The following is a 23,361-nucleotide window of genomic DNA, read 5'->3' as shown; positions in this document are numbered from 1 at the left end:
GCAGCAGAGGAAATGAAATGTCTCTTACCACGAACAGAAGCCAGAAACCTCTGCTTCTTGCAGTTATAACAGAAATAGATGAAGGGACAGAAATGAACCTGAAGCTCACGCTGAACTCAGTGTTGGACTGTGCACAGGATTATGTGTGTGTCAGCATGTGGTTGCTTCTTACTAGTGTGTGTATCATGCTGAGGTGGAGGGACAGCGATCCTTTTCCAGTTGGGGCTTTAACAAAGACCCTGAGCACTTGACCCTCAAGCCTTTGGGGCTAGAAAATGAGGTGGGAAAGGCAATGAACCAAAAGCAAAAGAATACAGTGTGGGTCTTATCTGTGGGAGGACTTTGGAAGGCATCAGAAAAATGAAGGCCAGGGATTATATGCTCATTTACACATCACCTCCAACTCCCCAATTACACACCTAATTAAGAGTTGGATGGTCAGGCAAATGGTTTAAATACATGATAAAGGGGTTAGGGATTAACACACCTTGCAGGAGCAGGCTTATCTTTAGATAGTCTTTAGAAAAACTTATCTTTAGATAGTCTTTAGAAAAACCTGGGAGGCTGTGTCCCTCAGTATGTCTTTCAGAGCCTTAGCCCCTCCTTTCTCGTGGGCATCTCTGATGCCTCCTGGACAGCATCCTGTGCCTTGTCACTCGGTCTCAAAAAACACTAAATTTCAGAGACAGGAGAGATCTCCAAAGGAAGGAAGGAAGGTCTGAAACAGGGAGCAAGCTGCTCTAGGACACAGTGAATGGGAGTTCCAGGGCAGCACTATACCTGCTGATGCCCATTCCAGAGACCTTCCCCCATCCTGCCTGTACTCCCTTGAGCCTTGAGTCCCTGTAACATTGATGGGTCTAGGTAGAAAGGGGATGAGTCTGCCTGGTAAGTAAGACCATCCTGCCATGGTGGGACACTTTAGATTTACCTGGTGCTGGTCCCCACCATGGCTGATTTTGAGATCTATAGAAAGATGAGCAGGTCAGACCTCCCCCTGTGGTCTCTCCCTCCAGCCCCCTCCGCTGCTGCCCCAATGTGAGTTTGCTTCAGACAATAACTGGTTTTGTGTAACCATTAGGGAAACCCTTTCTTGTCTCCTTCCCAGTTCAGAATGACTCTCCCACAGGCATCAGGCTGGCAGAAGGAGGCCTGACTGGCTCTGCATAGTGAACCTGGGACAGAGCCAGGGTGAAAATGTGGTAACCCGCTGCTAGTTTCAGGATACTGAAAACCTCAGGGCACTGCCTATTGCCCCGAGAAATCCTTGACTCTGGATGCAAAGGGTAATTGGAGAACTTGCTCAGGGTTGCCTAAGGAAGCTGTAGAATCCACTTCTTCCGTTCTTACTTCCTGTTAGATGCAGCCTTGCCATTTCCATGGTAACTGGGAAGCTTCTTGGGTTTCACTGATCCATTGTTTGGGGAGATATGGGAGGACAACTGGATGGGGTAAGTAGATAAGGAGGCTGAGATGTGGAAATCTTCCCATTTTATCCTCACCTCGGGCTCTGACAGGGTTACCACCACAAGCAGAGGCAGGAATGTGAGGATTATTAGTCGCTTTGTGACCACTAGGCCCCAGATGCAGATCCTGCGAGTCATGAGAATGCATCGAGGGGCTAGAGATCAGCACTAGAAACCCTGTGTTGCTCAGTTGCCTGGGTAGCCGGGTCTGCCCTTAGAGCTCCCCTCCTCCCTGACCATCCTTCTTCTTCCTCCTTTCCTTTCTTTGACTCCTTCCCCTTGGCAGAGACCTAGTCTAGTTGCCAGAGTCAGGGGAGGGGCATCCTGTTCCCTTGCTGGGGGCCAGGTGATGTGGAGGAAATGGGAACTAGAGCACAGAGGTGAAGGACAATGCCTGCTTTCCAGCCATATGAACTTGATCTTCAGTTTCTTCACCAGTAAAACATAGATGACAATAGTTCATCTTTCTTAGGCCTGTTGTGAGGATTCTATGAGGTACTCTGTGTATGGCACTTAGAGCTGTGCTTGTCATGTAGATGGTCCTTTATAAGTAGGATAACCTTAGATGCAGGTGTGACTGGGACAGTCCCATTGTATGCCTACTGTTCCTGCCTCACTATTAACAGTGCTCCCTTCCCATTTCAAAAGTACCTGGATTTTGATGTGATATATGGTTTCCCTGTATATAGTTTAGCTATTTTGTTTGGGAAGTGGTCCGGGGTTTTGAGGACATACAGGGTTGGATGCCACAGGCTAGGAAGTGAGGCAGGCAGGAGTCCAGCTCCAGAGCATCTTCAATGGCCCAGTTCAGGTTAAACTATTTGGGGAGTTTAGAAAAAACTGGAGGGATGAAGAAAACCCTGTAACACTGAAGTTTTGCTCTTTCTTACCCACTCCCACCTCCCTCGTGAAAAGTGCCAAGAGCCTATAGGATGCAGCCCTACCTGAGTCTTACCAGTAATGCACATTCAGAAAGCAAGTTTTGAGAACCCAGAACCAGGAATAGCTTTCTGTTCTGCCTCGGGCCAGGTAACAGGTCAGGGTGCCCAGACCATTAAGGGCAGCCAGCAGTGCCATGTGTTCCTGGTTAAAAGAAAAATATATAGAGAGAACCAATTTTCCTCCCTCGTGGAAGAACTGGAGTCAATCTCGGCAGAACATTTCCAATGGGACCAGATTGCCCTTATGTTGCCAGAGTAATGGGCCGAGAGGTCTTCCGGAGGCTGAGCCCTTGAAGTCCTTGTGTGGATGTAGCTATTGTCTATCTGTCTGTCTCATCATTGTTAGAAATACCGTCTGTCATTCTAATAGCTTGGACCCTGGAGTCAAATCTCAGTTCACCCACTCATTAGCTGTGTGAATTTGGACAAGTTTCTTCACTTTTCTGTGCCTAAGTTTCCTTACCTGTAAAATGAGGATGATGCTATGTCTGCCTGGTAGGGCTGCGGTGAGGATGAAGAGCCATTCATATGTCACTCACAGCGAATAAGTGTGGCTCACTAGAATAAGTGTGGCTGCTCTTTGTATGTTGTTTCTTTGTTATTCTTGTTAGAGGGGGTTCTGACCTCTCTTCTCATCCCTTTGATTGCCTTAGTATGATTTTCAATGAAAAGACACCAGTTTGCATATTGTATAGAAGAATAGCCTGGGCCAGCTTAGGCACAGCCACCTCTGCATTCATCATTTCATTCCACAGATGGGGCAGACTCCGAAAACAGAACTTGGTACAGAAGGGAGTGTTTGGCTCTTGGAGAAAGAAAGTGTTAAGAATTGCACAGATTCTGGAATTAGACAGACTATGAATTGAATGCTGGATCTTCTGATGTTAACCATTTTGGGTAAAAGATCTAACCTCTCTGAGCCTCAGTTGACTGATACATAAAATAGGAAAAATTGGTTGGTGTGAGGATCAATGGGTGCAGAAGCTCCTGGCACGATTTCTGGCATGCAGCAGGTACACCAGAAGCACCAATTCCTTGTCCCCTGCTGTTACTGGACAGCAAGGTGCTTGTGGAGAGGTAGGCCGTGTGTTGGTTCCCTGCTGCATCTCCTAGGTCTTGACGCAGTGCCTGCAACTGAGCAAGCAGTCAGTAAATAGTCAGGAAATGAATGCAGAATGAATAGATTTTTCATGCATTACATGCCTCCTCAGACATAAATATATTAACATCCTGCTTAGTGCATCATGGCTAATCACTGCTAGAGATGAAGGCTTTGAGGACTTAATGATTTTTGAAGACTATATTCAAGGTTAAATTATGAGTCAAGTCAAAACTCTAAACTGCTGGAAGCAATTTCCTCATGTTTCAACTGTTGCTAAGCCTCATCTGCTTTATTTATTCAAACCCCACTGACCCCTCCCCCTCACATTCTTCCACGTATGGAGAGGACATGTTGTAGCAGCACTTAACTGCGTTTCCCTGGAAAGGAGGGAGGTGCAGAGAACACAGTTTAAGGCTGAAGTGCCTTAGTCCTTGTGTTTTAAAGGGAATTAACTGGAAGGTGGGTGGGTGTTTGTTCTTGGCACCAGTCCCCTATTCCTGAATTCTACATTTACTCACAGTGTGTGACAGAGGGGAAAGGGACACTGATTTAGAAATCCGCCCATCTTCCAGGTCCATCCACAGCCTAGTTAGCTCAAAAGCCTCATCACCCTCGCCCCCAAGACTCTGTGAAGGGCTGTCTCTTGCGGGGCGGGGCGGCGGGGGCAGGTGTGACAGCAGAGGCGTCTGTAATGGTCTCGGGCTGCTCAGGGCAGCTGTGCCCTGCACATGCATCTGTGACCTCTTCTTGTTTTTCCTGGCACCTGGGATTTCGCTGTCTCTCTCAAGGCGTTCCTGATGGGGTGGGATTTGGCTAATCGAGTTGAGAACTTGCATTATATCTGGAGTGGTCTGGGAATTCACTGACATCTTCCCTGGAGTGAAAGCTCCTCAGGCCTGTGCTTTGTTTTGCTTTGGTCATATGCCACTACAATTGTTTGGGGAAAGCACTTGTAGCCCTTCTCTGTGAAGGAGCCCCAAGCAGATAGCACTGAGCAGACGCTATGGGGAGGGGGCACCTGTATTGCTGCGGGGAGTTCTAATCGGATGTGGTGCGTGTTGGAGAACTTACTGGAACTTGAACAGAAGCTGCCTCTCTCTCCTCCTTGTGCAGGGACCTGGGAAGGTGTGGACCGACTTTAAAGGGCTCCTCTAGGCCTGCGGGGTGAAATGGGGCCCAGAAGGTAACCCTGATCCTAATGGCCTTCACCAAGCTCGCAGAATAGTCAGGGAGAGTGCTTGAGGCTTGCTCAGTGGGTTAGACTAGAAGCTTCTCAGCTCCACTGCGCTGACACGGGGTACAAACCTAGGGACAGTGGCCGAGCAGGTGTGTTTGTGAGCTAACAGAACTGTAACCTTGGCCTAGACGCAGTGCCCCTGTGGAACATTCCAGGCCTGCACCTGCTGGCATCCCTGAGCCTCGGTGGGCCAGGGTCTCTGGACCTATGAGAGATGGCTCTTCAGCAGTCCCCTATTGTGACAAGGAGCAAGTGCACGTGCAGTCTAAGGAATCTGCCCTCCCATTCAAGGAACTGACAATGCCTTGGGGTTCATGGATATGCAGAGGAAAATATAGTAACATCTAGGAGGAAGATTCTGGACTTCATGCTGGTTAGGAGAAATGGCTCGAATGATTCCTTTCCCAACAGAACTATGTGGCTATAATTGCACCCCACATTGGTGAAATAGGTCATAGCAGTTCAAAACTTACTTTGCGCACAATGCTTTGTATTTACTCGGATTTCAGTACATGTTTGTTGAAAGAAGAGGATGGACCGCGGCTCGGGTTCAGGGAATGGAATTAACATTCATGGAAACCCACACTCTGAAAGGAACTTTAGATGCTTCTCCAATTTTTTCCTCACAATCTAGTAGATATTGTCATCCTGACTTCACAGGTGAGCCATTCAAAGGTCCTTATATATACAGGAGTGGACGGTGGAGACTGCACTGGGACCTAGAGCTGACTCCCAGGGCCATGTGGGTCATTAGCCCGCTGGGTTGCTGCCAGGGCATCTGCTGCAGCCAGGAGCACAGAGTTACTAGTAGGGATTACCTGGGTTGGAGTAGAGTCAGAGAAGGACTGGGATTGGTGATACCGACTTAATTGAAACAAAGTCCAGAAAAGCCTTTATGAAGTAAGAAATCCTGATTTTCTGCTGAGAGTTAGGATCTGGTATGAGGATGATGGTATTGAAAACCCCAGCAAAACTGTCACCGGCAGTACCTGGCGGGGGGGATGTGAAGGGAGAGGGGAATAAAGGACAGAAAGGGAGGCAAAGATGTATGGATCGAGAGTCAGAAAAAAAAATTAGGCAAGGGTATAAGAAGAGAGGAGAGGAGAAAAACCTCTGAAAGAACCTTTGAAAAACTGATACCTTTACTCAACTGAAAGAAATATAAAGTGCATATAGGTGATTTTGCAAGGAGTCCTGCCAAAATCACACGAGGTTCATTATTTTCTCCCTCATTTCCTGTTATCACACTTGACCGAGGGCATCTGGACTGGAAAGGACACCACTGCCCTCAATACCATGTTTACAGTAACTAATGACCTCTCTGGAGTATAACTGAAGTTCCTAGAGTACAGTTGTAACTCTAGAAGCTAACTGGCTTTGCAGTAATGGCTTCGACATAATTGTTAGTGGTTTCTGGGCTATTCTGGCAAGGCATGCGATCGTTAAGGTTTCTTTTCTTTTTTCTTTCTTTCTTTCTTTCTTCTTTCTTTCTTTCTTTCTTTTTTTCTTTCTTTCTTTCTTTCTTTCTTTCTTTCTTTCTTTCTTTCTTTCTTTCTTTCTTTCTTTTCTTTCTTCCTTCCTTCCTTCCTTCCTTCCTTCCTTCCTTCCTTCCTTCCTCTCTTTCTTTCTTTCTTTCTTTCTTTCTTTCTTCTTTCTTTCTTTCCTGATCTGTGGTCCATCTTACACTGTCAGAGAATATGTGACTGTTGGAAGTTCCTTTGTGTAAAAGCACTAGTTAGACTGGACCTGAGGAGGGTGGTGTCCAGGATGGCCTTATGTGAATTATTTTTTTAAAAGATTTTATTTATTTATTCATGAGAGACACACAGAGAGGCAGACACACAAGCAGAGGGAGAAGCAGGCTCCATGCAGGGAGCCCGAAGCAGGGCTTGATCCTAGGACCTCAGAATCATGACCTGAGTCAAAGTCAGATGCTCAACCACTGAGCCATCCAGGTGCCCCCCTTGTGTGGATTATACCCAAGAGCTCAGTACAAGGGAGTAAATCAGTGAATATTTAAATAAAGGGCAAATATGTGCTGAAGTTTTGTGGTTTGTTTTGTTTTTGAGGCCATACTTTTAAAAATTTCTAAATGGTTTTGAGCCTTTCTGATGTATTTAACTCTCTGTTAGCCTTTGGGGCTATAATGCTCAATAGGGCATGTTTTGTAACTTCAAAGAGCTTATGGTTAGTGAGATGATTCTGTTTGACAGTGAGGACATTCAGATGCTATAGGCCTGACTTTGTTACTTTTTAAAGAAATTCTTCCATCTGTGGTTGGATATCTCTGTTTATATTGAAGACTATCAGACCCAGAGATACTTTTGAAAAATCAAGAAGCACAACAGTTTTTTTTTTTTTAAGGTTCATTCATTAATTCAACAAGCATTGATGGAGTCTTAACTACATGTAAGAGCTGATATTGGTGCTAGGAAAGTGGTGTGAATCTTCCAGAAGTTCACATTCTAGCTGGGGAGGCAGCCACCGGAAGAGGGAACTAAATAGTATAAAAAATATCAGGGAGGTGACCTTGAGACAGGTGCAGCTCATTGAAAGGACTTTAGAGATGGGGAAGTTGGTAATTCTACTTTATGTTCTTCTCCTTTCGTTTTCAGACCAAGAGCCCCCCTTAAACCCTTTCCATTTCTCCAACCACAGTTGACACCATTTAGGAGAACTTCTGAGAGTACACATCCGTGCACTGTTTCCAAATGCTCACAATTCCATCAAAACTAGGAACAAATGAATTTATTTCCGTGCTCCTTAGGCACCTCACCTGTGAGATGTACATCCCAACACCTGTGGGGCTGCTGGATGTCAAGGTGAGAACAGATGTGAAAACAGCTGAAGCCCAGTGAGGCCATGATTCACTGTTTCTTCTGAAAGCAAAATAAATTATTTTATGAGGCTCTTCTGGGGCTTAAGTAGATACAGGTTTAAAGTGCAGATCCTTGTGTTATGTACTCCCACAAAAGACAGAGGCCAGGGTAGGGAGGACCTGCAAGCAATGCATCATCAGGGTAAGTGACACTATCATAGTGTCCCCCTACCCATCTTGGGGGAAAGGCCATGAACCCCACTGGGAGAGTCCTCTCCTTGTCCACAAGTCCTAACTGGCCCCCAACAGGTGGATATTACCCTTGCTCTGCTCATCTGCCCTCATATTTAAATCCTGGTTTATGACTGCACACCTGCTATTTTGCATGGGGACAGGATAGAGGGGGCATGGGGACCAGAGAAAGATCACAGGTCCACAGGGGTGGCTCCATGTCACCTACCTCCCCTTTTGACAATCGCAGTAATAATAATGAGGGCGTTCACAATGGCAACTGTAGTTACTGAGCTTTTCTTAGACACTCAGTGCTTCACACATTTTAACTCCTCAGGTTCTTCCATCAGCCATATGAGGTGGGTACTTTCACCATCCCCGTTTTACAGATGAGCAAACCAAGGATAGACACGGTACACAGTGTGCTTCAAGTTACAGAGCCAGGGTGTGGTAGACCCAGGACTTAAACCCACAGCCTGAGCACCTGGCATGAGCACCTGAACCCTTGACCACAGGTCTCATGGCCTTATGAGGTGCATGGACAGCAGCGTGATTCAGTGGCCCTGGACTCTTACCAGAAGTTCATTTCCACACCTTGAGTGGGATGGTGGGCAATTCACTTGCCTATTGAAGCCTCAGTCTCTTTGTCTATAAAATGGGCAGAATAACTTCACAGGACAAATTGAGATGTTGATCTGTGCAGAGAACTTAGTGAGACATTTCAACGTCACTCCTATGCAGCCCACAGAAGCCACTTGATGTACAAATAGTACGTGGTTCCCTTAGAACTGAGATTGCCCCTTAGGCACTGGCATTGTTTTAATCAATGACTTCAAGCTCTATTGGGTTATAACTCTTCCTTATAGGACCACCAGTATCGTTACTTTGAGTGAAGACTGTGAATGTTTTAGTTTCAGGTGGCAGCCTCAGAATGTTTTCCCAGCAAAGTTAATTAAATGTACCCAATGCTCTCCATGCACCTTCCCCATCTTTCACACAGTCAGGCTTGTAATTTCATGTGCCTTCCCTTGATCTATTTTTATACCATCACATAATAATTTATCCCCTAAATATATCCATCATCCAGGATTTGCATTTATTTTTTATTAAGTTCCTTGCCTGTCTCTCATGGTTTAATCAGTGTTTATTCCACTCTCTGAGTAGTGGAGGACATAGAATGACAAGACATGGTCCAAACTCTGGACTCTTGCAGCCCACCTGCTCTGTGACCTGAGGGCAATCTCTTCCTGTTGATCCAGGTCTCAGTGTGCTCATTTATAAATGGGAGTGAGACTTACCAGGAAGGGTTGTTGCATGGCTCATCAAAAGAAAGATAGTATAATGCAGTAACAACAGAAGGGATGGCCGTGACTAATGGTCCATCTCTGTGTGGGGTTATTGCACATCACCGAGTCCTTAGCACCATGCATGCGGTGATAGGCAAAGCCATAAAGACAGCAATTGTGTGCTCTGTGGAAGAAGACTGGCTGGCTCCCAGCTCTTCCTGGCAATGTGACTTTGGACACATGATTTAACTTTGCTTTGCCTCAGTTTAGAGAGGGAAGAGCTATAAAGTGAAGATAACAATAGCACCCACCCCTCTGGACTATATTATGATGTGCTCAGTGGTTCTTAACTGGGAGTGAGTGATTCTGCCTCTAGGAGTCTGGAGACGTTATTAGTGGGGATGGGATGCTGCTGGCATCTGGTGGGTAGAGGTCAGGGATGAGGTTCATCATCCTACAATGTAGGATCCTATAGGACAGCATCCCCATGACATAGAATTCCAGCCCAAGATGTGAACAGTGCCCAAGTCGAGAAAGTCCCCTTAATTGAAGCAATCCAGGTAAATTCTTGACATAGTTATTGGCACACAAAAAGCATCTGTCTTAAGGAGTAAAGTTGGCTATATCTGGAGGGAGCCATAGAATGTTTTCGTGTCAGCTCAGCACTGGGATGGGAATCTTCATGCTAACTCCACTCTAGGTCCCCTGCATATAACTGGTGCCATCACAGATCCATTCCCTTGTCCCAAATGTGTGCACAGCACTGGGCCGCTGTAAGCTCTGTGGATGAAAGAACACAGCCTGATTCCTTTTACCGTTCTTCCTAATATTTATTACCATGACCTCACCCACAGAACCTGCTTAGAGGTGGTTGGCAATTTGGTTTTGAAGTTTGATTGGCAGGTATTGTAGAGAGATATAGATGTAGGAATCATTTGTTCAAGAAAGAGGTTGGGGCTTTTATAGGAGGTGCCGGTGGGTGAATTGGGTAGGGAAGTTCATCCTCCAAGGACAACTGGACTTTGTCTGGAGATGATCCTCACTCCTTAAAACTTGCAGAAAAATACACTTAGCATGAAGAAGGAGAAGTTTCCAGGTCCCCAGCCTTAGGAAGACCAAAGGCTCTTCTCAGGAACAGAAGCTGGAAGAATGATTGTTTGCAGAACTGCTCAGGGATAGGTGTGCAAGAACTACAGGAGTCATCTGACCTCTTTGTTTCTCCAAGGAGGAAATAGATTCAGCAAAATATATTTGCAAAAGCTTGTACCAGAGCTCATGGGAACAGGTCTTATTGAGTATTGTATCTTCACAGGCTAGTGGAGAACTTTGATACATCGGAGATGCTTAATAGGGTGTAAGTGACCCTATCAGAGTGTTCCCCCACCCATCTTGGGGGAAAGGCCATGAACCCCACTGGGAGAGTCCTCTCCTTGTCCACAGGTCCTAGCTGGCCCCCAACAGGTGGATATTACCCTTGCTCTGCTCATCTGCCCTCATATTTAAATCCCGGCTTATGACTGCACACCTGCCATTTTGCATGGGGACAGGATGGAGGGGGCATGGGGACCAGAGAAAGATCACAGGTCCACAGGGGTGGCTCCATGTCACCTACCTCCCCTTTTGACAATCGCAGTAATAATAATGAGGGCGTTCACAATGGCAACTGTAGTTACTGAGCTTTTCTTGGATACTCAGTGCTTCACACATTTTAACTCCTCAGGTTCTTCCATCAGCCATATGAGGTGGGTACTTTCACCATCCCCGTTTTACAGATGGCAAACCAAGGATAGACACAGTACACAGTGTGCTTCAAGTTACAGAGCTAGGGTGTGGTAGATCCAGGACTTAAATCCACAGCCATCTGGCGTGAGCACCTGAACTCTTGACCACAGGTCTCATGGCCTTATGAGGTGCACAGACAGCAGCGTGATTCAGTGACCCTGGACTCTTACCAGAAGGTCATTTCCACACCTCAAGTGGGATGGTGGGCAATTCACTTGCCTCTTGAAGCCTCAGTCTCCTTGTCTATAAAATGGGCAGAATAACCTCACAGATGAAAGGAGATGTTGGCTCCCGGTACATGTTGATTCCCTTCCCTCCACGACAATGCAGTCTGTGCAGGGAACTTAGTGGGACATTTCAATGCCATGTCTCCTGATATCCCACAGTGCAGAGCTCTCTCTGCAGACTGCACAGACCCTTGCCCTGCCCAGCCCCTGGGGACAACTCTTGGTTTGCAAACTGGCACCTGCACATGGAGGTGAGATCTAGAAAAGAGGTAAACCTCTCCAGATTGGTAGGTGGTGGCCTTAACAGTCAAGGAAACCTACTGAAGGGGCTTGTCTTGGATGCTGCAAAACAAGGCATCACCTGCCGGAATCCTCAAAGTTTATGCAGAGGCCTGAACTAGATTCACTCACATATGCCATTTAGATATTCTCAACAATGCCTTATTGTCAAGGCTGTGTCCTTGAAAGCAGCTCCCACTGTGGGAACGGTGGGCAGAGAGAACATGCCAAGGATGGGGGTGGGGGAGGGGTTGAGAAGCCTTTGATCGCCTGGGCCCAGTATGCTGGTCAGCTGGGGCTCTTGCGATGACCTCCCCCAACAACAGAAAAATGATGTCCCTTAGTTATTGGTGTCCTCCAAGACTGCTTTCTCAAAATGCCTAGATCAAAATCAGCAGGCCATAAATCCAGGCTAAATTGAATGCATAATCAGACACAGAAAAAGGAGATATGCATATGTTGATATTTATATATACACAGAGAGAGTGAAAAGACACTTACCTCATTCTCTTTCCATAAAGGTCTTGAAAATCTGCCTCCTTTGGCTTTTCTGTGGCCCTCCGGATAACAGACAGGGATACACAGGGGCTGAAGTGACCTCCATGGTGTCACCTTCTGGCTTGGTTTTGGAGCTTTTTCCACCTCCACCTCCCACCCATTCTTCCTTGCCTCTCTCTCGTCTCTGCAGCCTTCCTTGGCTTCCTTTCCCCCAGAGCCAGCTCTTCTTGTCATGGCCAGCGGGCACTGCCGCACTGCCACATTGCTTCCCCGTGTCCTGGCTCTGTGATGTGTCTGCAGGGGATGCTTACTTCGAATAATGGCAGAGTGGAAAGAACATAAGATTGGAGTCAGGGAACCAGGCCTTGAGCCCCAGACCCTCCTATTGTCTTCTAGGTGACCTCCAGCTCTCTGAGCCTCAGTTTCCTTCTTTACACTGTGGACACAGTGACCTTGCTCCTGCTCAGGGAAACCAAACAGGATAACGCCTGCCGGAGCATGTCACCTCAAGTGCCATATCTATACAAGCGATATTTGTGTTCCAGGGAGGCGAAAAGCTCTGTGAGAGCAGAGGGCGTGCCTCTCATGTCTCCCTTATTCCCCTGCAGTGCCTGCCACAGGGCTGGACACGTCAATACCCATGTAGTGAACCTATAGTTGAATGTGTATACAAGCAAGAAAAAGACAAACATGATTATAATGTAGATGCCAGGCTCCTTTGTCCTTAATCCTGTTTTTCTTTTTCTTATTCCCATTCTATTCCTTTTATTCCTCAGGGCTTTATGAAAGAAATAGAGGGACGCTTGGGTTGCTCAGTGGTTGAGCGTCTGCCTTTGGCTCAGGGCATGATCCCAGGGTCCTGGGATTGAGTCCCGCATCAGGTTCCCCATGGGGAGCCTGCTTCTCCCTCTGCCTGTGTCTCTGCCTCTCTCTGTGCCTCTCATGAATAAATAAATAAAATCTTAAAATAAAAAAAAAGGGGGTAGGGAGTAAATAAGTTGGCTGAATACAGGAGCTACAGAAAAGTCGTCAAAGCAAATGGGTACAGAGGTGAGGCACACTCTGATCCACATATGCTGGAACAGCTCCTGAAAGAGTGGATGGGTGAAGAAAGAAGGGAGCAGGGTGGAGGGGGTGTTGACCTAAGAAGATGGGTGGGTGGGCAATAGAGAGTTCGTGAGTGTTCAAGGAGGTGGTGTGATGAGCAAAGTGACAGAGGTAGGATAAAATACCACCTCCGCTAAGCACTTGTTCCTGAAGGCCAGTAGTGGGAGGAGACTCCCCTGGGCAGCAAGGCAGGACCAGCTCTTAGGCACTGGTGGTCTTTCTCTGGTGTTCGGTGTTCTTGTCACTGCCAGTTCACCTATGGCCAAGGGGGTGCCCATAAAGTTTTTGTGGAGAGCCTGTCTGTGGCTGGTTGATTTCAGGGCCCTTTGTCCTTCTGTGTAAAGCAGGTGGCTCTGGGGTTTGAGAGAAAACAAACAGCAATGGGTTCTCTCTCCTACTTCCTTCCCAGGGGAGACAGGAACAGTAGCAGGCTCAACTAAGAGGACATGTAAAGACAGAGTCACGCAGTAAAGGATATTTAGAGCAGGCAAACATAATATAGAGGATAGAAGGAGGGGCAGAGGAGCGCTGGAGGGACTTTCACACCCTGCAGAGAAGGGACGACCTACCAGTGAGTGTCTCAGGGTCCTGGGTATGTTCTTTTACTCATGGGGGTAGATTTGAGCCAGACCTGCTTTGTTTCATATGAGAGGGGACCTCTGTGTCTTCAACCAGGGGGACTGGGATAGGGCGGGTGTGCCCCCAGAGCCTCTGCTCATCCCACCCCGAGGGGTCAGCTGACTCAGGACTAGGGGTAGGTGTGTCTTATGGAAAGCAAACAAGAGAGCCACTAATTCAGTACTAAGGGGGTGAGTATTCATGTTACAAACCAATGTTTGGTTATCAAAAAATTGATTGAGAGTAAGGAAGAGTCTGGAGGTCCTTCTGTGATTGCCTTCCTTATTTCGTATTAGCAAGCCTTTATTAAACACCTACTGTTTCAGTTGTTTCTTTATGACATCATTATGCCGTCAGGTGAGGAAAACAGAGAAAAGCTAGCGTGGCAAATGTCAAGGTTGGCTGTCTGTTCAGGCAGGGAGAGTAAAAATGGAATAACTCTTTAATCGGGTAAGTAAGCAGTATTCCCTTCGCACCTGACCCCAGCTTCCACCAGCACCATTTTTTGGATAGTCCATGAAAGGAGGAGCACCTAGTTCACAGCCTCCAAAGTCAGGATTTTCCATCAAATAACCCCAGCTGACGTTCTCCGGTGCACTGCCCTCTGCAGAACCCTCCAGCTGTGGCTCCACTGAGGTACCCCCTCCCCATGCCCAGGAAACAGTGGGTAGGGGTGGGGGATAGGAGGTGCCCCTCACCTTCAGGAACTGACTTCAGGACAGGACACAGGTTTCTCAGGGTCAGAAGGGGGTCCCCATTCTTGCATCTCAGAGAAGAAGCTTTGGGCTTGGAGGTAAGGGAATGCTCACATCCCAGAGCATCTCCCGTGCCCCTCATGCTGAGGTATGGCCTCCAACACCCAGGAAGGGTCTCTGCCCCTGGGGGGTGGGGGTGGGGATGGAGTGGGGCCTTCTGTTCCAGTAGGAGTAGTAGATAATTCACAAGAAGAGGAGATGAATTTCAAAAAATGATTAGTACTGAAAAGGAAAGGAAACAAGTGATGGGTTAGTGGGGAGGAAGGGGGGAGGGGGGAGATAGAGGGGCCAGCCAAGTCCTCTCTGTGCAGGTGACATATGAGAAGACGCCAGCTGTGGGGGAAACCTTCCCAGGCTGAGGGAAATCCAAGTGCAAAACTCCGGAAAAATGTCTTGGCATGCCTGATAGACAGGAGCTCCTGGAATGTGGCTGGTTCTGGTGGGATCCCTGCTCTGCCCTCCATAATCCCATAAAGGAGGAGAGCCTTCCCTGCACCCTAGAGATTCTGATTCCGTGGGGGTGGAGGAGGGGGTGGAGAGTGGATAGAACAAGTATCTGCATGTTTAACAAGTGTTGGGTGGTTTGGATTCACCTGACCCTGTCATCACACCGCTCCAGCAGATGGTGACATGGGGTTAATGACCAGAATCCCAGATTCTAACTCATTTTTATCCCATTAACCAGGAATTTATGATTTGGTCAAGGATCGTGTCAAATTGTAGTGGCATAGAAAGCTGGCACAAGAGGAGGCCTCAGCAATAATTTAGCACAAACAAGGAAACAGCGCAGAGATGCTACATGATTTTCCAAAGGCCACACAGCAAGTTAAATCCATTCCAGGGCTCATATCAGTTGGCAGCCAAACCCCAAAAGTCCTCTCTGTGTGGACTGGCTTCTGCAGTTTTCTCCTGGAAGGAAAAAAAATAAAACAACTATAAATAAAATCTCAATAAGCCACACATTGAATGCTCACCTTTGCTTACTGCCCCTCCTTGGTACACCCTTAGTGACAAATGATTTGCTGAATGTACACTGAGATACAGAAATAGGATTAGAGCAGTTGTATTTATAAACCAACTAGCAACAGGACACACTTTGGTTTACAATATTTCTTTTTAATTTTTATTTATTTATGATAGTCACACACAGAGAGAGAGAGAGAGAGAGAGAGAGAGAGAGAGGCAGAGACACAGGCAGAGGGAGAAGCAGGCTCCATGCACCGGGAGCCCGACGTGGATCCCGGGTCTCCAAGATCGTGCCCCAGGCCAAAGGCAGGCGGCAAACCGCTGCGCCACCCAGGGATCCCTGGTTTACAATATTGATCTTTAACCTTACTTTAGGGCAATGACAAGTCAGGGGAAAACATATACCAAGGCCCCTCCAAGTTTGAAATAATAAAGCCATCTGTACATTAGAAAAGAATGTGTGTCTTTTTTTTTTTTTAAATTAGAGAGTGATGGTGACAGTAGCATGTATCTAGCACATGTTAAATAGCAAATTAGCATTCAAGTCTATTGTAGGTCTCAGCTGCCTGACCCTCCTACCTGTCACCATTTGCTGGAGGTTGCAGGCTGCCTACCCTCTGTACCCTCACCCTCCCCAGGCTGCAGGCTCTGGGCTCTGGGTAGACCTCAGAGTCCCCAGGGTTGGAAGAGGGGCCCCCCCTGTTGCATCTCAGAAAAGCAGCATTGGTATCAGAGAAAGTGGATTCATCCATACTTTCATTTATTTATTCATAAGTAAATACATGTACCAGAGCAAAAATCTAGCCCATTGTCTAAGTAGGGAGTTAAATTGCCTGATTTGCAAATGAATTTATCTGGAAATTTCCTTAATGTTTAGCTATACACTTGAAATTTTGCTTTCAAGAAAGCCACAATTACACAAAATTAGGGCAGAGCCTGAAAGTTTGGGTCAAATAGACCCAATCTAAATCCAGTCCCCATAGTCCCCCATATGTACCCACAGTGCCAAGGGAATAGGTGTTGCAAACCAGACTGAAGAGGAAAATGTTAACCAATGGAATACCACAAAAACATTTTTAAGGATCCTGGAATATCTGATATTTGTATATAAGCCATACTGCTAATTGTGAATGAGTCTTACCTAATAGAAAGGGTCCTTCGGAAGAGCTGTGTAGAAATATTTTATTTGCCATCAGGTTCAATTGCTACATATGGCAGGAAACTGGCATATATAAGGATTCTTGAAAAGACTGACAAGTACAGGATTCTAATAACTTCAAACCAATTTACCTTCATGTGGGAGGGGCAGTAATGGACCTTTTAGGCGCCTCCCCAGGACTCCCTGCTTGGCTGGTGGCTCCAGAGCGGTTCTGCTCTCCTCTCAAACATCAGTAAAAATGGGCCCATTATGTTGCTAATATAATGTTAACATGTGAAGCCTGGTCTGCCCTGCAGGACACCTTGCAGACTTTGCCTCCGGGGAGAGAATGGGAGGGGTGAACCCACAGAAATTCAAGGCCCAGGTACCAGTGTAAAGTTTTGGGGAGTCATTTGGTCAGATGACTCGAGTTGTCTCAGAGGCTATGGTCGGTAAGGTGCAAGCCCACCCAACCCCTACGAATATGAAGGAGGTGTGGGCCTTTGTGGGCATTTGGGGCTTTGGGAAGACTTTGTTCTCTACCTGGCATAGTGCCTCCATCCCTTATGAGCATGTGTGGGACAGGGGGTAGGAGAAGGCAAGAATATTAGTGAAGCCAATTAAAAGTCTGGGTATCTCCCAAGCAGGGCTACCTTTTGAGCTTGGTATGCCTGTGATACCAGAAGGGAGGGGTAGAGCACTGTGACAGAGAGGGCAGAAGGAGAAAATACTACTAGGATTTTGGTCCCAGCTCTGGAAGGGGGCAAAAACTTGACACCGCCTCACAGAGCACCAGCTCCTAGCAGTGTACACAGTGCTCCTCCAGGTGGAGCCTCTCACCAAGGAACAGCATATCACTGTAAGGGCTCCCCTTTCTAGCAGGGGATGGGCTGAAAAAGTGTTCTAGCCAACTCAATTCTTCCAAGGTTCAAACTCCCATTGTGACCAGAGGAACATGCCTATTTGTAGTCGGGGAGCAGCCTGTTTAGCAGGCCACAGTTTCTAGAAACGCGGGTGCTACTAGGCCTAGCCTAGTACTAGGCTACGAGAGTGTGTAGATCATCCAGATGCCACCCTCTCAGTTCCTATAGTGGCCCTTGTGGCCTGTAGGAAGACATTGGCGAAATTCCTGCTGATGCCTCTTATACAGACACCTGGAAACAGGAAGGAACCACAGCAGCCAGTGGGCTAAACTCAGGGTGGTTTGGCTCGTGATTACTCATGAGTCCTGGCCATTCACCCTCTGCACTGGCAGTGAGTAGACTATTCTAAAGGGATTAGCCTTATGGCTTGGAAAATGGGAAACTGAGAGGTGGATGATCATGAATAAGCCCACATGAGGTCAGAAAAGGTGGAAAAACATCTGGATTCATCTGCAAAGGCCTGAGGCAATCCTGTCTTCCACCTCCCAGCTCACAATGCTCGGACACCCCGTGGCAATCAGGAAGCTGCTGCCCTAGCCCAGGTATAAGCCTTAGCAACTGACCCTTCAGTTCATACAGCTGGCTAGGTGCACAGGAAGAGTGGCCACTGTGGCACCCGGGTGGGCTGGCATCTTACCCAGGACGCTGGATTGCCCTTGAAATACAGTGATTTGGTTAATGCAGTACCCACATGTTTTGTGTGTTCTAAACAATGCCTGGGGCAACTGCCGAAGGGGTCTGGAGCTATCTACCGGGGTTTCCAGCTGGTGAGAGCTGGGAAAATTGCTTATACTGGCTCCTTCCCTCTGAGTAAGGATTCTGAATATGCCTGGTTTGTGTGTACACTTGGCCTAACTCAAGCTTTCCCTTATCACCACGAAAACCAGGCTGCCACCATCAGAGGATTAGAGAAGCTGATGCCCATGCCAAATACATAGTCATCAGGGGTCACATTCCAAAGGTCATAATGTGCAAGACTGGGCACAGGAACAGGATGTTGAATGGAAGTTTCATCTCTCTTAAAACCTATAAGCAGTGACTTAGTAGAAAGGAAAAACAATATTAAAGCAGCAGACTAAATTACTAACAAGTAAAATCACTGTGACCAGGCAGTCTAAAGAACTGTCCCAGGCTTTAATACATTTGAGTGATCAACCAATATGGCCTGTTGTTCCATATGCCAGAATGGGGACCCCTACCGAGACACCCAATGCCATAAGGTATGGAAGTTTCTCGAAGTAGCCTGGACTCTTAACTGTGGATCAGTGTGCTATGTAGCTGAAAACACCAAGCCCCATCACACCCAGGAGAGGCATTATCTACTGGAATTTGCAATAAGGCATCCCACCAAGATGGGTGAATTGCTGTGCGCCCCTCAGTGAGGGGGAACTCTTCACATCTTCGTGGAGATCCTGCACACTGAACCAGTTGAAAACACTCTGTCTGGAATGGAACACGCACTACTGGGAGAGGGGGAGGACATAGGGGGCTTGGGCTGGCATAGCCCGGCCTCAGTCCATCTCCTCACACCTGACAGTGCTGCTCACTACACATCCCCCTCCGCCCACAACGCTGCCAACATGTATGGTACGAAAGCCAGATTATGTTCCTAAAACTGCCAACCTCCGTCTCCCCAAGGCCAAGTGCACACATTCTGTTTTCCACTGGTACAATCATTTGGCCACTGTCTTTGTCTCCTCCACTGGCCTGGAAGACAGCACACACACAAGTCCTTACTGAGTTCACCCAGCAAGCCTTAAATGGAAACCGGCAAAGCCTGTCTTTACCGAGCTCTGAAATGTCTAATGGGAAAAGCTGTCCTCCAAAATAAGATGGCCTTGGACATTATTTCTGCCTCACAAGGAGGCACCTGTGCCATTATCCAAACAGAATGTTGTGTGCTCATACCTGATGAGTCTGCTGATGTATCATCTTTATTAAATCACATGAGGACACAAGTGAACATCCTAAGTGATCTGTTCCTCAAACTAGGGGACTTGATAAATCAATGGTTCAGATCACAGGGTGGGCACTTCATGGAAAAAGCTGTTTTGGGGATAATTATCCCAATTTGTGTCTTCTCTTGAATGTGCCAAGACTGTTGCTGTGGTACCTGTCTCAACGCAACTAGATAGCTGCCAAAACGAGCCACCTCCATGCAGGTGAAACCTCTTGCTCACTGCTCAGGCACACGGCGGAGGAGGGCCTGTGTGTGAGATTATAAGAACCTTATTTCACGAGGGGTGAAATATTGGAAGAGGTGATTGAGAGGACGTGACCACTGCTTAACCCTGAGCCTGACACACGGCAATCAGAGGCTCCTCGCCCCCTCCTCTGGCCTTGGACTGTGTATTCCGCTTGCCTTCCCCACGCTAGTAGGTGCCCAAGGACAGAGCTTTGAGAGAGCAAGGTGTGGTTGAGAACATCTAGATGGTCTATGGGACAGAATCCTGGTAAGGCCTCTACATAAACATTGAACGTTCTAGAAGGCAAGCTGATGTGGAGATCTGCATGACTTGTGAAACCCAAGACAAGTGCTGCTGGTTAAATTCCCTTGTTTGTAAAATGTGCCACCTACTACACTGGAGAGGTCTGCCTGTTTCTTGATCTCTCCTCACCCTTCATGTCCAGGGACTGGTTTGCAAACCAATACCACGTCTACCTGCCCTGAATCCTGAATTATCGAGAATAAGAAATGTGTTCTTTTCCTCTTTGTTTCCCCAAAACCAGTATCGTGTCTGGTGCAGTTGGAGTTCAACACACTTGTTAAACAGGCTGATGAGCCAAAATTACAGAGATTCATTGGGGAAGTCTTCCTATAAAGGAGGATCTTGAGCTGAAAAATGGACAACAGGGATGTGGCCTGGTAGAGAAGAAGGATAGGGATGCTTTCTGTATGTAGCACGAGGAAGTGGTACATGTGTAGTACGTGCATGCATGCGAGAGCACGTGCGTGGGCAAGCGTGCGCCCATGCGCAGGTGTGTAATTGGGAAGGTGGGGTATAGAAATGCTTGTCCCCTTCCCACATTTGGGAAGGAGTGTCTGGATCTGCTTCCTGAGTTGGTGTATTGGAAGTGAACATGCCTGAGATCAAGGCCTAGCCCTGACACTTATTGTATGTGTAACTTGGACAGGGCACTTCACTTGTGAGTCATGCTTTCTTATCTGAGGTAGACAACAACACACGCCTGTCAAGGTGGCTGGAAGGGTTAAGTGAGATAAGACCTCCTCACACAGGTCTTGACACAGGATAGTAATCCTTAATTTTGGCACCCTGGTTTTGAAAACCCTCTGCCTATCTAGGTAGCCCTACACACAGGGGTCTGGGACCTCTGAGATGACACGTTCGTGACGTTGGCTAGCCTCTGCCATTTGTGCTTACTTGCAATGCGTCTGCAATCTGAGCTCCTGGGATCAATACACCACTAATTCAATGCCACATGTTTATTGCCTCCGAGAGCATTCTGATACTACTGTTCTGTTTGGATCTGGTTTAGCAAGAGGGCAGATGGGCTGGAGAAATATTTCGAAGTAGATACAAACCAAGAGGGCCATTCCCTAGCCTGCCTTCTTCTCAAATGCCTTCCAAGGAGTATTTAAGCTTGGCCTGCCCCAGGGGCGGGGGCACACCAGGTTGGCTCAACAAGGCTCCTTCCTGTGGCTCAGCCTCAGCTTGGCTGTGTGCATTGGGTTGGCCCCTGGAACTTCCTGTTCCTTTTCTCCTGATGGGATTCAGCATCACTGAATCTATAGGTTCCAGCCATTTGATCCCTGGCACGGGGCAAACCACACCCACCTGCTAGCAGGGGTCCACTTCCAGGGTATTTTTCAGGAAAAGGAGGTAGGCAGCTGAAACCCCAATCCTTAGCTCCCACCTCTCAGGCTCCAGCTGTGCTTCCATCTGGCAAATCCTGGGGCACAACACACACACACACACACACACACACACACACACACACATCGCCCAAAGGGAACGCAGCCAGCCCTACCTGGAACCCCAGCTGTCCGTGCTTCAGATACAGAACCTCCGGACAGCAGTTCTGGGAGGAGGTGGGGGCTACTTGTTGCTCTTCCTCTGGGTCTCCAAGGGCCCCAGGCTCCCTGCTCCCTGGAGTGTCCCCCTCCACCCGCCGGCCCCCGGAGGCGCACCGTGGTGCCAGATTGCTCCTCCCCTCCCGCCCGTTCCACCCCTCCCCTCGGAGCCCCCGGGCTGAGCGTGTGACCTGGGGGCAGAATGCGGGCGGTCAGGTGCCTCCCAGCCCCCCGCGGGGAGGGGGTCACGTCCTCACCCCCAGGGCCAGTCCTCGCCCCCACTAGCTCCCTCCAAAAAAAGCCAAAAAGAAACTTTCGCGGGGCCCCTCCCCCACCCCCCGCAGCCCGAGGGAGGGGGTGTGCGGGGCGGGGAGCCGAGGAGGCCGGCGCGCTCGGAGCCCTCCGGGTCTCGCCTTCCTTCCGGAGGCGGCGTTGGGGGGCGGAGGGGCCCGCGGAGCCCCGCGTCCTGCCAGCCCCGGGCCCGCGGCCCTCCGCGGCGGCGCGCTCCCTCCTCTCCGGGCGTAAGGAGGGGCCCGGGGCGCGGCGGCGACCAGCGGAATCCGGGGCCCGGGGCGGCGGCTCGGGGCTCGGGGCTCGGGCTCGGGCTCGGGGCTCGGGGCTCGGGGCTCGGGGCTCGGGGCCTCGGCGCTGCGCCCGCCCCCGCCCGCCCGCAGTGCATCGCCGGCCGCTCCCTCCCCGGGATGCTCAGCGCGGGGCCGTCTGCACCGCTTACCAGGCTCCGGGCTGCCGAGCGACTTGTTTGAAGCCTTTTCTCCCTCGCTCTCGCTTTTAATCTTGTCTCTAGTGGCGTGTGTAGGGGGGAGGACTTTATTTCCATTGGCTAAGCTCTCCCTTCCCACCCACATCTCTTCCACATCACCTTGGTGTCTCCCTAAATAAAACCAGCCCTCCTTATCGCCTGGAAAAAATCAGGAGCTAGAGTTTGAATGGGTTTATATAAACACTCACCCCTGGCAGCGTGCGGCTGGGCTCCCAGGATAAACTCAAGGCGCCTGGCCTGAGGCTCGCCGGGCCGGGTTCTCTCCCTTGAACGTCAAGGTTTGAGCAGAGAGCCCGACGACCGGGAACTCTTCCCCGAAATTGGATCAACCTGAAGCCAGTTGCGGAACTGCACAGGGTCCCCATGGACCTCAAGGAGAGCCCCAGCGAGGGCAGCCTGCAGCCCTCTAGCATCCACATCTTTGCCAACACCTCCACCCTCCACGGCATCCGCCACATCTTCGTCTACGGGCCGATGACCATCCGGCGTGTGCTCTGGGCCGTGGCCTTCGTGGGCTCCCTGGGCCTGCTGCTGGTGGAGAGCTCCGAGAGGGTGTCCTACTACCTCTCCTACCAGCATGTCACCAAGGTGGATGAGGTGGTGGCCCAAAGCCTGGTCTTCCCGGCTGTGACCCTCTGCAACCTCAACGGCTTCCGCTTCTCCAGGCTGACCACCAACGACCTGTACCACGCCGGGGAGCTGCTGGCCCTGCTCGACGTCAACTTGCAGATCCCGGACCCGCACCTGGCTGACCCCACGGTGCTGGAGGCCCTGCGACAGAAGGCCAACTTCAAACACTACAAACCGAAGCAGTTCAGCATGCTGGAGTTCCTGCATCGCGTGGGCCACGACCTGAAGGATATGCTGCTCTACTGCAAGTTCAAAGGGCAGGAGTGTGGCCACCAGGACTTCACCACGGTGAGTACTTGGCTTTCAGCTTACTCTCGAGCTCGGTTCTCTTGAGAAGCACCCCGTTGGGGTCTCCCTGTGCTTCAGAACAGGAGAGAGATTGGTGCCTGAGTTGAAGGCCGAGAGGGTAGTTGGCCAGAGTTGTTGGGACTGGTTGGAGGAGTCTGCCTGCTGGGATGGGGCACTGTCGTCTGGTCAGATGTGGAGGGTGAGCAGGGGGCCTGTGGTTGGGGATCACGTTCCCAGATGTGCTGACATGGCCTC

General features: G+C 49.0%; 1 protein-coding gene and 3 long non-coding RNA genes across 5 annotated transcripts in view; 2 read left to right on the top strand and 2 right to left on the bottom strand.

The window, feature by feature from the left end:
* Positions 1 to 3,153: 3,153 nt before the first annotated feature.
* On the bottom strand, positions 3,154 to 13,745 carry LOC140606297 (uncharacterized). Its single transcript, XR_012008648.1, has 3 exons — positions 13,544 to 13,745; positions 11,871 to 12,177; positions 3,154 to 3,541 (listed from the first exon to the last, which is right to left on the bottom strand). It is a non-coding gene; the product is annotated as an uncharacterized lncRNA (long non-coding RNA).
* Positions 13,746 to 13,800: 55 nt separating this feature from the next.
* Positions 13,801 to 22,313, bottom strand: LOC140606296 (uncharacterized). The gene is made up of 4 exons (XR_012008647.1): positions 22,141 to 22,313; positions 18,998 to 19,081; positions 14,291 to 15,256; positions 13,801 to 13,998 (listed from the first exon to the last, which is right to left on the bottom strand). It is a non-coding gene; the product is annotated as an uncharacterized lncRNA (long non-coding RNA).
* Positions 13,960 to 15,307, top strand: LOC140606294 (uncharacterized). The gene is made up of 3 exons (XR_012008642.1): positions 13,960 to 14,228; positions 14,659 to 14,786; positions 15,033 to 15,307. It is a non-coding gene; the product is annotated as an uncharacterized lncRNA (long non-coding RNA).
* Positions 22,184 to 23,361, top strand: part of ASIC2 (acid sensing ion channel subunit 2) — a 995,000-nt gene continuing 993,822 nt past the window's right edge. Inside the window, exon 1 of one of the 2 annotated variants that reach the window (XM_072779487.1) lies at positions 22,184 to 23,106. In XM_072779487.1, coding sequence (XP_072635588.1) covers positions 22,552 to 23,106 — 555 coding nt within the window. In that variant the 5' untranslated portion in view covers positions 22,184 to 22,551. The remainder of the gene's footprint in view (positions 23,107 to 23,361) is intronic. The other variant, XM_072779486.1, reaches the window with a different exon arrangement.

Source organism: Canis lupus, chromosome 16 (genome assembly GCF_048164855.1).
Source record: "Canis lupus baileyi chromosome 16, mCanLup2.hap1, whole genome shotgun sequence".
In the NCBI taxonomy this organism is placed as follows: domain Eukaryota; kingdom Metazoa; phylum Chordata; class Mammalia; order Carnivora; family Canidae; genus Canis; species Canis lupus.
This window is presented reverse-complemented; position numbering and strand designations above follow the sequence as displayed.